The sequence below is a fragment of the Carcharhinus amblyrhynchos genome, chromosome 12 (genome assembly GCF_965287045.1).
Source record: "Carcharhinus amblyrhynchos chromosome 12, sCarAmb.v2.hapA, whole genome shotgun sequence".
NCBI classification, from domain to species: Eukaryota; Metazoa; Chordata; class Chondrichthyes; order Carcharhiniformes; family Carcharhinidae; genus Carcharhinus; species Carcharhinus amblyrhynchos.
The window spans coordinates 622,596-637,506 of record NC_137335.1 but is presented as its reverse complement, the minus strand read 5'-3'; the positions used below and the strand labels follow the sequence as shown (position 1 = coordinate 637,506).

Sequence of the window (14,911 nt, the reverse complement as noted above, 5' to 3'; positions counted from 1 at the left end):
CTATCCTGAATCCCGGTAAGTCTGACACCAGGTTTCAGTTCAACCGATTTATTTGATAGTAAACTCACTAGCTTTCGGGTTAGTCCCTTCGTCAGGTGACTGGAGAATGGAGACTGAAACCTGGTGTTGTCAGACTTTTTACTGTTTACCCCAGTCCAATTCCGGCACATCCTCGTCCTGAATCCCCTCAGGACTGCACTGGTGTGGAAGGCTCGATTCTTGGCTCACATCACGGAGTGGGGCTTGAACTCACAGCCTCCTGCCTCAGAAGCATCGAGTTAAATTGATATCTGGGATTTCACTCCAAATGCAATTTCCAAAGTAGAAATTAAAGATGTGCATTTATGTAGCACCTTTAACTTTTCAGGACATGGAATAATTCTCTGTTCGCTAACGGCTGAGTCCTCCAAATTCCTGATGCTAGAGTTAAGCCTCAGCATAAAACATTTGCCAAAGATTTATTTCCCTGAGTCCATTCTCTTTATAAGACCATAAGACATAGGAGCAGAATTAGGCCACTCAGCCCATCAAGTCTGAACATAGAACATTACAGCGCAGTACAGGCCCTTCGGCCCTCGATGTTGCGCCGACCAGTGGAACCAATCTAATGACCCTTTAACCTAAACTATTCCAATGTTATCCATGTCCCTACCCACTGACCATTTGAATGTCCTTAAAGTTGGCAAGTCCACAACTGCTGCAGGCAGGGCATTCCATGCCCTTACTACCCTCTGAGTAAAGAACCTACCTCTGACATCCGTCCTATAATTATCACCCCCTCAATTTAAAGCTATGTCCCCTCATGTTAGCCATCACCATCCGAGGAAAAAGGCTCTCACTGTCTGCTTTGCCATTCAATCATGGCTGATATTTTTGATATTGATAATGATATAAATATCATTGCAATAAATTCTCAGATAACTGAAATAATCAATGGTAATCAGTGATTTGATTAGTTCACTTCTGCTGCTTGACAGTTCAAAGCCCCAGTTAGTCATTCTTATGACTTGATGTTTCTTTCCTGTGATAGTCATCAAATCAGGCAAACTATATCAGCACAGCTAAGTGCTTATTTTAGCTTGTCATTAATTTTTGCCAAATTAGTATGTAACGCCTCAAGGTGCGACCCTGAGATAAGAGGCTTCTGAGGTGCAAGACTCCACGAAATGTGGTTGTTTTCAGTTTTGAGGTCATACTTTCAGGCATGATGTCTTTTGTAAGGCTTGATGCAACACCCATGATATGGATTTAAGCATTTTAATTATATAGATTAATGCTTTTGGTGTCATAGGAACAAATCATGTACAGTCAAAGCTCTGAGAGCTGACCTGATTTAAATATAATTATTTTGGAAAGCTTAATGACATACTTTTATTGACTGATAAAAGCAATGGTTGCCCCTGAACCACGAGTCTAATCTGGTTGCTTAGGATTTCTCTTTTCCAGTTGCTAAAAATTGCTGAAGGTTTTTACAATTTGGTTAGCTTCCTAAAGCAATAATTTGTGACAGTGCTGCTTTATTATAAACATTTCTGCAGCTGAACCAAACAGTGAGGAGTATGAACTTAAATGAGTTGGTAGACTATTCAGATAAAGAGTTGCTGCTTGTCCTGAGGAGAAGAAACTTCCTAAATATGCGCAGAATCTTTCACACAGTTGCTTTACAGGGTCCAGTGATGTATTTACATGCTGGGCACTTGTGAATGTAGAACTGTCTGTGAACGCTCTGTAGCAGTATATATCTTATGATGTATAATTTATCCAATGACTTGGTGAAGCTGCACCGACTCAAGCCAATTTGAAGCTGCTGGAAGAGAGTAAGAGAAAGTGAAGGTAGGTCTGCAAATGTGCTGCATATTAGCTCAAGGACACCACAAATAAAACTCCTGCTGCTACAAATGATACAGCAAAGGCTTATATTTAGATAGAACGTTTAGCAGAGTAAAATGTCTCAAGGTTTTCCATGAGTATGAATTAGACAAAAAAATGACAGCATGTACCTGAATAATTTTTTAGTTTTCTTCTTTCTGCAACCTGCAAAAGGCAAATGAAAAGATGGTTTAATCATTTTGTAAGTTCACGATGCCAAAGAGCTTTGCAATTCCTCCTACACTGAGCTTCTAATCACAGAGAAGAGCTGGGAACAAGAGGAAAATCATTGCTGTAGTTCCTTTCCAAATAGCACAGAAACCTGGGTACTAGTCATCCTTTGGTGCTGTGATAGCCTGTGACACAGACTAATCCCTGGAGAGCAATATTTAAGCAACACCAACTCATTCATTGGCATTTATTCGCTCGCAGGGTCACTGGCAAGGCCAGCACCTACAGTAGATTTAGCTAATGATTTGATTGACTCACTAGACCAATGTGGGTAGCTAAACGTGAACACTGTTGGTGTGGATCTGAAATCACATGAGGCAGAATTGCATAATTTTTCTGATGGTGAGCATTCCCTCCCTGACACCAGAGACATTGGCAGGGAATGCATTCCTGGTGATCAGGGCAGTCCTACAGCTATTGGCTAGAGGCTCAGGAGGAACTTACATTTTAAATAGCTGCCAGCCAATCAGATCGGTCAACTTGGGCAAAAGTCTCAGCTCTTTGTTCCTCAAAGCATTAAATAGCTGAGGGATAGCTGGCATCAGCAGGGTTGCATTGCCTGCCTGGAGCCCATAGAATACAGATAAATTCAGGATTGTGAGGTGGAAATGGGAAGCCTTGTAGAGGTAAGGGTGAATTTAAGGGCATGTGGGAGAAATAATCCAGCTAAGCCAGACATTTGGGGGGTGGATGCAGTGATCTGGGGAAAGGATCAGTAATAGATGCCACCTCTTGCAGTCCCCCCCCCCCCACCCCCATACCTCCTCAAGCTCAGTATAAAACACTGGTAAGGCTACAACACAGGTATTGTGTGTAGTTCTGGTCACCATATTACTTTGGTGCCATATATCCTATGTTTTTCTTTTATTCAGACATGGGACATGGGCGTCACTGGTTGGCCAGCATTTATTGTCCAGCTGTAGTTGATCTTGGAGGACAGTTGAGAGTCAACCACATTGCTGTGGCTCTGGAGTCATATGTAGGCCAGACAAGGTAAGAATGACAGATTTCCTTCCCTAAAGGACATTAGTGAACCAGAAGGATTTTTCTGACAATCGACAATGGTTTCATGGTCATCAGTAGATTCTTAATTCCAGATTGTTTTATTGAATTCAAATTCCACTATCTGACATGGCAGGATTCGAACCCGGGTCCTCAAAACATTAGCTGAGTTTCTGGACTAATAGTCTAGCAATAATACCACTAATCCTATGTATCCTCAGCTTCAAGTCTGATTCTCAGTGTCGACCAAGATATATTCTTCAGCTCCGAGGGAACTGGCAAAGAGGTTATGTGAAAATGGACTGATGTTAAGACTAAAGCAAGGGAAAGGTGTAAAAAGTAAAGTAAAATGTATATTTCTTGATGATGTTCAGAACATTTTCACCAGAATCTAAAATATGTTTTTACTCTTAGAAATTCCCATTATTGAAAGTTTCTGTATATGTGTTTTGAGGATGGAAGCTGATTCCTCTTTGAATTCCAGCAGACACCTTGTTTGCCATGAATGGATAACACCACCACAGGAATCAGGCTGGAAACATGTTCCTCAGCTCTGTGGGGCCACGTGGAACCCCCACCACACTTTCTATCCATTCCAAAAGGTAAGCATTAAACTGTCAGATCATTGAATTCAGGCTAAAATTTAACAATTATACTTATGTACAGGTAAGATCATTATAACTGAAGCAGATCTTCACAGCAAGAAACTAGCAAAAATAAAATTTGATTCATACAATTCTGCTCCTTTTTAAAGGGCTGTGGCATTTATGCTGGAAATGGTTGAAAGAGGCGTGAAAGGGGAAGAAAAAGTCTGTACACAGAGATCAAAGCCAGTCAAACTCCTATTTATTGATTATAGTTCATCCTTCAACACTATTATTCCCACAAAACTCATCTCCAAACTCCGTGGCCTGGTCCTTGGCACCTCCGTCTGTGACTGGATCCTGAACTTCCTAACTCCCAGACCACAATCAGTAAGGATAGGCAACAGCCTAACTTCTCCATGATTATCCTCAACACCAGTGCCTCCAAAGCCTCCACATCCTTCTGGTAGTGTGGCGACCAGAACTGGACGCAGTATTCCAAATGTTGCCTAACCAACGTTCTATACAGCTGGAACATCAGACGCCAATTTTTATACTCTATACCCCGTCCTATAAAGGCAAGCATGCCATATGCCTTCTTCACCTTTCCACCCGTGATGCCACCTTCAAGGATCTGTGGACTTGCACACCCAGGTCCCTCTGTGTTTCTATACTCTTGATGGTTCTGCTATTTATTGTATAGCTCCCCCCTACATTAGCTCTACCAAAATGCATCATTTCACATTTATCAATCCAGGCTTTCAAAGGGGATATGCATCATTATCAAAAAAGGAAAAGATGGGACAATGGCACCAAGTGAAGTGCTCTTTCAGAGGGTCAGCACAGACATGATGAGCCAAATGGCCTCTTTCTTTGTTGTAACCATTCAATGATAATGCAAACATTCTACGTATTCACCCTGTCAATCTGTGCTTTGATTACACTTACCCTTACCTGGTGTCACATCAGGGGTGCTGTGGTTCTGCACTCGCTCAAACAGTTCTTTCTGTGGATTTTCACTTGGGCTGACTGCGATTTTACTTTTCTTCATTTGCTTCCATTTTGTAGCCAGGCTTGGTATGAAGACACTGCTGGTTTCTCCTTCAATCATCAGACCCTTTGGCTCTGGAGCACTCTGATAATGTTTAAGACGAGGTATGCAATATTATCTCATTGTGGAAAAAAATTTTTATTGTAAAAGTGTTCACCATCTGACAAGAACATGAACCTCTCAGTTCCTGTCAGTTATTTAAGTTGTGTGAGGGTGAACTAAGTGTGATGCTGACGGGGACAGTAAGTCTTCTTGCACAACTGTAAAGGGCTTTGCTTCTTTATTCTAAGGCTAGGAATTAGTGTCAAGGTTAACAGTCCATTCAGTGGCTTCAGTTGACACAGTGCGAATGGTCATGATGCACAAGGACTGGATCTCTCAGGGCAGAAGTTCAGTATGTGGGTAGTAGTACCATTCACAAGATGCATAGCAGCAATCCAGCAAGGCTGCTCAGACAGCACCTTCCAAACCTATCACCTGTGCTGCCACCTAGAGGGACAAGAGGGACAGACAGATGGGAACACCACCTCAGCAAGTTCTGCTGTAGCTCTGTCCTATTGAAACTAATCAGCACCTGGCCAAGCTCATTCCCCAATACCAGGTCCAGTACAGTCCCTTCCCTAGTTGGGCTATCTACAAACTGTTTCAAGAAACCCTCCAGGATGCTCCTTACAAACTCTGCCCCATCCACGCCCTTAGCACTAAGTGAGTCCCAGTCAATATGGCCTCTTTTTCTGTTGTAACAATTCAATGATAATGCAAACATTCTCCTTATTCAGTGAGGCACAGTGGTTAGCACTGCTGCCTCACAGCACCAGGGACACAGGTTCGAGTCTCAACTTGAGTCACTGTCTGTGTGGGATTTGCACATTCTCCCCATGTCTGCATCGGTTTCCTCCAGGTGCTCCGGTTTTCTCCCACAGTCCAAAGATGTGCGTGTTAGTTGGATTGGCCATTCTAAATTGACCCTTAGTGTCAGGGGGACTAGTTAGGGAAATGCATGGGGTTATGGGGATAGGACCTGGGTGGGATTGTGGTCAGTGGGCCGAATGGCCTCCTTCTGCTCTGTAGGGATTCTATGATAATATAGGGGAAGTGAAAATCTCCCACCACAACAACCTGTTACTTTTACACCTTGCCAAAATCTGCCTACATATTTGTTCCTCTGTCTCCCACTGGCTATTGGGCGACCTACAGTAATGTCTTGGAAATTCAGTAGATTAGTTCCTGGAATGAGAGTATTGGTCGTTTGCTGAGAAGCTGAATAATGTTCTCTCGTGTTTAGAAGAATGGAAGTTGACCTAATATGAAAAAGGCAATTCTGAAGGGTTTGGCAATGTAGACACGGAGAGATCCTTTCCCCCAGATAGAGAAGCTAAAACATGGGGACAAGGTCTCAGACAAGGGCTCAATCATTTAGGACTGAGGTGAGGCAAGATCAGCAATGGGTAGTTGACCATAGCCCTGAAACCTTATTGTCAGAAATTTCCAGTGGGTACCACCCACCCCCACCCACACACCACCCCCCCCCCCCCACACACACCCCCACCCACACACTCACACACACACACCCCCGCACCGCGCCCCCCCCCCCAACTACAATGGCGTTCTGGCTATTGAGCCATTTGTTACATTAGAATTTTCAAATGTTTCAGAGAAGGCACTTCTCTGTCTCCCTCTCTTATAGTAAGGAGTCTCACAACACCAGGTTAAGTCCAACAGGTTTATTTGGAATCACGAGCTTTCGGAGCACTGCTCCTTCATCAGGTGAGTGAGTTACTGTACCTACCCCAGTCCAACGCTGGCATCTCCACATCATCTATCTCTAATAGAACATCTGGCTGCACCTCCTTCTGAATTAGAGGGCCTCCTACTGGCCCTCGGGCCTCAAAGCCACCCTTTCTTGGCAAGTGCCCCCGGACACTGACTGGCAAATTTGGGGGAAATCACTGCGGATCCTGATGTTTGGCTCCGTACCCAAAACCCAGCCTCACATACACCAATAGTTGCTTAATCATGTATAGTGATTTTCAGAGAATTTGAAAAAAACACAAACAGTAATTTATCAGCAGATTTTTGTAAAAGAGAGGCAGTGATAATCACCTGGGTTAATGCAGGGGTCTCACTGTAAACAGGTTGGAATGGGTCACTGATTAGATTGTCCTCCATAAGAGATTGCACCTTTCTCTGCTTCCTTTTGAATAAACACATCACAAATATTTAGTTTGTGACTAGTATGTAAATGTGTAATCCTGATGCATGCATGAATCCCCAATTAATCTGTGACTAAATATTCTCTATTTCACCAAACTTCACCAGAAAGAACAGCACATTACATTCAGCTTGAAGCTTAGATAACATTCTTGTTAGTTTGAGGGTGGAATGGTGGCACAATGGTTAGCACTGCTGTCTCACAGCACCAGGACCCAGGTTCGATTCCCAGCTCGGGTCACTATCTGCGTTGGTTTACTCTGGGTACTCCAGTTTTCTCCCACGGTCCAAAGACATGTGGGTTAAGTGGATTGGCCATGTTGGTCGTGGGGAACATAGTGAGGAGACAAAATAAAATAAGTTAGAATTGGGTTTATGAAGATAACTCCACCGCTCTCTGTGTTTGATCTTCAAACAAATCAAGGATAAATCAGGAACTAGAGGCTGAATTCCCATGAATTCTTAGTGGGATGTTGCAGAAATCCAGGAACCTAGTCCTACCCCTGAAGGGACTGAGCTTTTTGGAAATTTGATCACACCAGACTCTGTGTACAGTAAGAAGTCTCACAACATCAGCTTAAAGTCCAACAGTTTCTTTGGTAGCACAAGCTTTCGGAGTGCTTCTCCTTCAACAGGCAATCAGGATAAGAAGGGGGAAATCACTTTGATTGGATTGTACTATAGGCCTCCAAATAGTCAGTGGGGAATTGATGAGCAAATATGTAAGAAATTACAGCTAGCTCCAAGAAAAATAGGGTGGTAATAGTTGGAGATTTTAATTTTCCCAACATTGACTGGGACAACCAGTATTAAGAACATAAGAACATAAGAAATAGGAGCAGGAGTAGGCCATCTAGCCCTTCGAGCCTGCCCCGCCATTCAATAAGATCATGGCTGATCTGTCGTGGCTCAGTTCCACTTTCCCGCCCTCTCCCCATAACCCTTAATCCCCTCTCTTATCAAGAACCCATCAACCCGCTTCTTAAAAATATTTAGCGAGGCAGCCTCCACCACTTCAACGGGCAGAGAATTCCAGAGATTCACCACCCTTTGAGTGAAGAAGTTCCTCCTCAACTCCGTTCTAAACCGCCTCCCCTTTATCTTGAGGCTGTGCCCCCTAGTCCTACTGTCTTTTTTGAGCGGGAAGAGTCTCTCCACCTCTATCCTATCCATCCCATTCATCATCTTATACGTCTCAATGAGATCTCCCCTCATTCTTCTAAACTCTAACAAGTACAAGCCTAGTTTATTCAGCCTCTCCTCATAGCTCAATCCCCTCAACTCCGGTATCAGCCTAGTAAAGCTATCAGCCTAGAAGGTTGGATGGAGAGAAATTTGTTGAATGTATTCAGGAGGAATTTCTCATTCAGTGTGTGAATGGCCCAACTGGAGAGGGGGCAAAACTTGACCTCCTCTTGGGAAATAAGGAAGGGCAGGTGACAGAAATGGATCAGTTTGGGACCAGTGACCATAATTCTATTAGTTTTAAGATAGCGATGGAGGTCTGGCCCAAAAGTTAAAATTCTAAATTGGGGCAAGGCCAATTTTGATGGTATCAGACAGGAACTTTCAACAGTTAATTGGGGGAGTCTGTGGGAAGGCAAAGGGACGTCTGGTAAGTGGGAGGCTTTCAAAAGTGTGTTAACCAGTGTTCAGGGTAAACACATTCCTGTTAGAGTGAAGGGCAAGGCTGGCAGAAGCAGGGAACCCTGGATGACTCGGGAATCAAGGCCCTGGTGAAGAAGAAGAAAGAGGCACATGACATGCATAGGCAGCTGGGATCAAGTGAATCTCTTGCAGAGTATAGGGGATGTAGGAGGAGAGTTAAGAGAGAAATCAGGAGGGCAAAAAAGGGACATGAGATTGTTTTGGCAGATAAGGCAAACGAGAATCCAAAGAGCTTCTAAAATACATAAAGGGCAAAAGAGTAACAAGGGAGCGAGTAGGGCCTCTTAAGGATCAACAAGGTCATCTACGTGTGGATCCGCAAGAGATGGGTGAGATCCTAAATGAATATTTCTCATCAGTATTTACTGTTAAGAAAAGCATGGACATTAGGGAACTTGGGGAAATAAATAGCAATTTCTTGAGGAGTGTACATATTACAGAGAAGGAAGTGCTGGAAGTCTTAAAGTGCAGCAAGGTAGATAAATTCTGGGACCTGATGAAGTATATCCCAGGATCATTGTGGGAGACTACAGAGAAAATTACAGGTCTCGTAGCTGAGATACTTGAATCATTGATAGTCACAGGTGAGGTGCCTGAAGATTGGAGGGTGGTAAATGTTGTGCCTTTCTTTAAAAAGGACTGTAGGAAAAAGCCTGGGAACTACAGGCCATTGAGCCTCACATCTGTAGTGGGTAAGTTGTTGGAAGGTATTTTGAGAGACAGGATCTACAGGCAAGGACTGATTAGGGACAGTCAGCATGGCTTTGTGAGTGGAAAATAATGTCTCTCAAATTTGATTGAATTTTTTGAAGGGGTAACCAAGAAGGTAGATGAGGGCAGTGCAGTTGATGTTGTCTACATGGACTTTAGCGAGGCCTTTGACAAGGTACCGCATGGTAGGTTGTTGCACAAGGTTAAATCTCACGGGGTCCAGGGTGAGGGATCTAAATGGATACAAAATTGGCTTGATGGCAGAAGACAGCGGGTGGTTATAGAAGATTATTTTTCAAACTTAAGGCCTGTGACCAGCGGTGTGCCTCAGGGATCAGTGCTGGGTCCACTGTTATTTGTCATTTATATTAATGATTTGGATCTGAATATAGGAGGCAGGGTTAGTAAGTTTGCAGATGACTAAGATTGGTGGCATAGTGGACAGTGAAGGAAGTTATCTCCAATTGCAGCAGAATCTTGATCAATTGGGCCAGTGGGCTGACGAATAGCAGATGGAGTTTAATTTAGATAAATGCGAGATGATGCATTTTGGTAGATTGAACCAGGCAGGACTTAGTCAGTTAATGATAGGGCCCTGGGGAGAGTTATAGAACAAAGAGATCTAGGGGGTCATGTTCATAGCTCCTTGAAAGTGGAATCACAGGTTGGCAGAGTGGTGAAGAAAGCATTCAGCATGCTTGGTTTCATTGGTCAGAACATTGATTACAGGAGTTGGACATCTTGTTGAAGTTGTACAAGACATTGGTAAGACCACACTTGGAATACTGTGTACAGTTCTGGTCACCCTATTATAGAAAGGATATTATTAAACTAAAAAGAGTGCAGAGAAGATTTACTAGGATGCTACCGGAACTTGATGGTTTGAGTTACAAAGAGAAGCTGGATAGACTGGGACTCTTTTCTCTGGAGCGTAGGAGGCTGAGGGGTGATCTTATAGAGGTCTATAAATTAATGAGGGCCACAGATCAGCTGGATAATCAATATCTTTTCCCAAAGGTAGGGGAGTCTAAAACTAGAGGGCAGAGGTTTAAGGTGAGAGAGGAGAGATACAAAAGTGTCCAGAGGGGCAATTTTTTCACACAGAGGGTGGTGAGTGTCTGGAACGAGCTGCCAGTGGAATTAATAGAGGCGGGTACAATTTTGTCTTTTAAAAAGCACTTAGACAGTTACATGGGTACGATGGGTATAGAGGGATATGGGCCAAATGAGAGCAACTGGGATTAATTTAGGGATTTAAGAACAAAGGGCGGCATGGACGAGTTGGGCCGAAGGGCCTTTTTCCATGCTGTAAACTTCTTTGACTCTATGATTCTATTACTGTGCTGGCTTTTTACAAGAGCTATCCTTTCTGTTGCTTCCACTTCCCTGCTCTTTTCTCACTGACTGCAGTTCTTCCCTTGTCAAGTATTATATCCAGTTCCTATTTAAAATTTATTTTGGAATCTGCTTCCAATGCCCTTTCCACAAAGTCACATCAATTGCTGAATTTAAAATATTGCATCTAGTCTCCCTTCTGGCATTTTTGCTGTTATTTTCCCTGAAATTTATCTGGCTTTTACAATTCCAGGTTACCTCAGTGACACAAAGACACAACTAGGACTATTACACAACATCTTACTCAAACCTGCTAGTGAGAATGATTTAACCTTTTCTGATCCCCATCACCACATACACTCCACACTCAACCTTGTCTCTTGGTCAATGTTTTGCTCCATTGTGTTTGTCACTTGAACAGAGAAGATGTTCTGTCTTTCACCAATGGAGAAATTAGTGAGGATTCACAGCCAAACACAAACTATCCCGAAGCACGAGGTTCCGCAGCAGCTGGAAAGATCCTGTTAAAAACAGAAGGTTGGGAATTCAAGTTCTATTTGATTTTGAGAATATGATCCAGGCTAACATTCCAGTGAAAAACAGAAAGAGATGCAATTTTGGAGGTACCATCTTTCACACACGGTGTTAAATCAGGCCTGTGTCTGCCTGATCAGGTAATGTCAAAAATTTCACAACGTGACAGAAAAAGAACGTAGAATTCTCCAGTGTGCTGGCTACATTTATCCCTCAGGAGTGCAGACATTGGCAGTGATTTTCCAGCCTCCCTGCTCTTGGCACCGATCCCAGAAAATAGCATGTGGGCCTAAAAATGGGTTTTGTGCCCAGTGCCAAATGGATTACAATCATCCTGTTCCCTTTCTAATGACACAAACCGGATTGGGTGTAAGGACAATTAGCATATTTGAAGCCCGTTTGACTTAAGTCCGGCGATTATCATTACTGGTCTCCACTCTCAGAGACCAGACATGATGGCCACGCTGGGGTGGGGGTTGGGGGAGGGGGGCATGGATGCTATTGAAGTCCTTGAGCGGTCAGAGACATGGCTGGGCAGTGCCCACCAGGCACCCTGACAGTGCCAGTGGAGCCTGAGTGAGGGTGGGCCTGAATGGGAGTGGGGCCTGAGTGGGGGCTGTGACTGGGGGGAATGTGGGCAGATCATGAAGGGGTGTGGCATGTCAGAGTCACGAAGGAGGATATATTGGGATGGCCCTGATGTCAGCAATCTGTATCGGGGAGGGATGGGGGGGTTACATGCCAGCAATGGGGGTGGGGGGGCTTGTCCCAACCTCTGTAGAGGAAAGGAGGGGTCTCCCAGTACATTGTGAGATCGCAACTCACTGCTGTCCCAAAAACTGACTGAATATGGGATGATTGCGGTCTAGCTATGCCAGATAGATCCATGTAAATCTCTCCAGTTTTCTTGCCGTTATCACATTTACTTATTTTTTGGAAAATCACAGCCATTATTTAACTTTTGTTGTGCATACATTAGGTGTCATGTCTGCCAATGGAGTAGCAACTGTCTTTAGTCACCCCTCTTAAATCCTCTGTTTCTCTCATAAATTTTGTACTGCTCAACCCATCTCTCCCCCAAAGTCTTTACATCTCAGCATCTCTCTTGTACATTGTCTACTGTTCCCCTTCCTCTCTCTGAAATCTTCCACTGACCAATACAATTATCTCCTAAATCCTCTTGTGTTTTCTCCATTGTCATTCTAAATATTCTGATGCTCGCTTTATCTTTGTTCCAAAGTCACTTAATGTTCCATCCATCTCCTAAATTCACTGCTGTTGAAACCAATTGTCTCATAGAAATCATAGATACCCTACAGTGCAGAAAGAGGCCACTCAGTCCATCTGCACAGACAACAATCCCACCCAGGTTCAACCCCCACAACCCCACATATTTGCCCTGCTAATCCATCTAACCTATGCATCCTGGGACACTAAGGGGAATTTAGCACAGCCAATCAACTTAATCCACACATCTTTGAATATGGGAGGAAACCGGAGCCCCTGGAGGAGACCCAAGCAGACACAGGGAGAATGTGCAAACTCCGCATAGACAATGACCCAAGCCAGGAATTGAGCTGGATGTGTGAAGTAATATCGGAGCCAGGCTGGAACACTCTACTCACTGGCTATGCTGGCAGGGATAGACGTCAACCAATTACGTTGGTTCACCACTGTCAGCCACTACGATAGGTGGATTGCTAAGGAGTTGAGTGTTTTCCGACAGAATGTCAATCCCGAAAGCCAGAGTTCTCTTAACTGGATGAACTGTGGTTTGCCACAACCCTGTGCCAATAAGCTGCAGGGTTTTAGCTGGTTAATGCCGCTGGTCTCTCTGTCCACCTTCTGAGATCCCTAAACCTTGGCTTTTTATAATGCAACCAAAGCTGTTTTTGGTTAATTTATTGGATTCTTCAGACCAATGGGCTCAGGTTGGGTGGGTGGGAAAGGGGACGGATTTACACAAGTTTGTGAACTTTACCAAAATGGCTAAATCCAACTGGAAGAAAGTTCAGGCAAGAAATCCGATGCCCATTTAAATTTGACATGTGGTGAGTTCCTCTCTCAGCTGCATTTTCCTATTGTATTCACTCAACCAGCCTCAACATTTGCTTAAACATTCCTACATTCTGATTACACTGTCCTAGCGTTTGAGCATTCAAATACTGTTCATTGTGCATCAGAAAATCATCAGCAATTGCCCCATGTTTTGTGTTTTACTCACCTCTCGTCCTGTGTACCTGTTCTGACTGTACAACTGATCGGAGAACCAACCCCGTCACCTACTGTGTCTCCCCGTCACTGGCCTGGATCCATCTCTGTGGCTCTGTGCTGTCATTGGTCCAGACATGCAGCAAACAATGGCATTTCTAACCCCTTCAACAAAGGATGTTTGCTAAAGAAAGGCACAAGGAACCAGCTGGACAGGTTCCAATTTATAGAGAAGGAGAGAGAATGTGAAGAGAGGATGGGGGAAGGGGAGAGGGAGAAGGAAGGGGAGAATAGGAAGAGATGTGGAGAGGGGTGAAGGAGGGAGCAGGTAAGGGAGGAGAGAAAAGGAGGAATGTTCTTGCTGGATGTGGATTGCTGTCAATAACATTGCATTCACTTTTCAAATGAAAGCTCCCTAACTATGGTTGTGAATATGACATTGAAATGAATGTGTACATTGGACCGTGAGGTTAATGAGTTATCTGATACGTAACCTGAACCTGCACTTAGAAACCATGCAGGGTGACAGTCACACCTCTGCTAAAGACTGTGAATATGTCACTGGTGTCCAGAAATCTTCTGTGTGGCTGGAATTACAGAGCCGCCGCTTCTGGTTCTGCCAAACCTCTTTCAACTTCTTGTCACCTGGTACCTGGCTCCATGGGTTGGGCTGAACAACCTACATTTGGTTGGTAGAACAGTTTCAAAACAGAAAATAGATCCTAAAGCACATCCCAGGTGTGTAATCAGAGACAATTTAAGCTAAGCCAGAGAAGAAGTGATTAAGGGAGGTAGTCAAAATCCTATCAAGGAGATGAATTTGTGAAAGGTCTTAAAGGAGAAGAAATGAAGAAAGATGGAATTAGAATTGAAGCAGCTGAGGGCACCGCAGCCAGTGGCGGACTGAAGGACAGGGGGTGAGGAGTCAGGGTTGGAGCAATGGAATGATCTCGGAGGCCTTGGGGGCAGGAGATTGCGGGGATGAAGGGGTGAGGCCCGCAACAAACCCTGTGACAGAACCAGTCAATTCAGTGTGTGACATTCAGCTCATCTAATTGAACCTGTACAAGCCCATGGAGGGATTTCAACAAAGCTTTACAGTCTGTGGTCTTTTGGGGCGGCACAGTGGTTAGCACTGCTGCCTCGCAGCACCACGGAGCCCGGGTTTGATTCTGGGCTTGGGTCGCTGTCTGTGTGGAGTTTGCATGTTCTCCCTGTGTCTGCGTGGGTTTCCTCCAGGTGCTCCGGTTTCTTCCCACAGTCTGAAAGACGTGTTGGTTAGGTGCATTGACCCGAACAGACACAGGACTGTGGCAACTAGGGAAATTTCACAGTAACTTCATTGCAGTGTAAGCCTTACTTGTGACTAATAAATAAACTTTAACTTTTTGTCTCTCCTGGGCCAATGCATGTGCACCAATGAATCATTTTATTGGATTCTTGTCAATGAAGCACTGTGTGGGACAGTATGTACACAGTTTCTCAACACATTCCATAAAACCAG

The 14,911-nt window shown here is 44.1% G+C and overlaps 2 protein-coding genes across 9 annotated transcripts in view; one reads left to right on the top strand and one right to left on the bottom strand.

Moving 5' to 3' along the window:
- Positions 1-1,243: 1,243 nt before the first annotated feature.
- Positions 1,244-13,804, bottom strand: LOC145350714 (uncharacterized). Of its 7 annotated transcripts, none has more exons than XM_080199935.1 (6): positions 13,421-13,804; positions 11,035-11,183; positions 6,841-6,931; positions 4,635-4,821; positions 2,001-2,034; positions 1,244-1,807 (listed from the first exon to the last, which is right to left on the bottom strand). In XM_080199935.1, the coding sequence occupies exons 2-6, from the start codon at positions 11,061-11,063 to the stop codon at positions 1,789-1,791; spliced, it is 360 nt and encodes a 119-aa protein (XP_080056061.1). In that variant the 5' UTR covers positions 11,064-11,183; positions 13,421-13,804; the 3' UTR covers positions 1,244-1,788. The 7 variants fall into 7 exon arrangements, 6 of the variants coding, with proteins under 6 accessions (XP_080056061.1, XP_080056062.1, XP_080056063.1 ...); XM_080199936.1 differs by having other exon boundaries at positions 1,244-1,804; XM_080199937.1 differs by having other exon boundaries at positions 4,641-4,821.
- Positions 2,997-14,911, top strand: part of stx11a (syntaxin 11a) — a 40,621-nt gene continuing 28,706 nt past the window's right edge. The window contains exons 1-3 of one of the 2 annotated variants that reach the window (XM_080199923.1): positions 2,997-3,093; positions 3,587-3,704; positions 4,755-4,841. The gene's annotated coding sequence lies outside the window, so the exon portion shown is untranslated. Of the gene's footprint in view, positions 3,094-3,586; positions 3,705-4,752; positions 4,842-14,911 lie in introns of those variants that run through there. The other variant, XM_080199922.1, reaches the window with a different exon arrangement.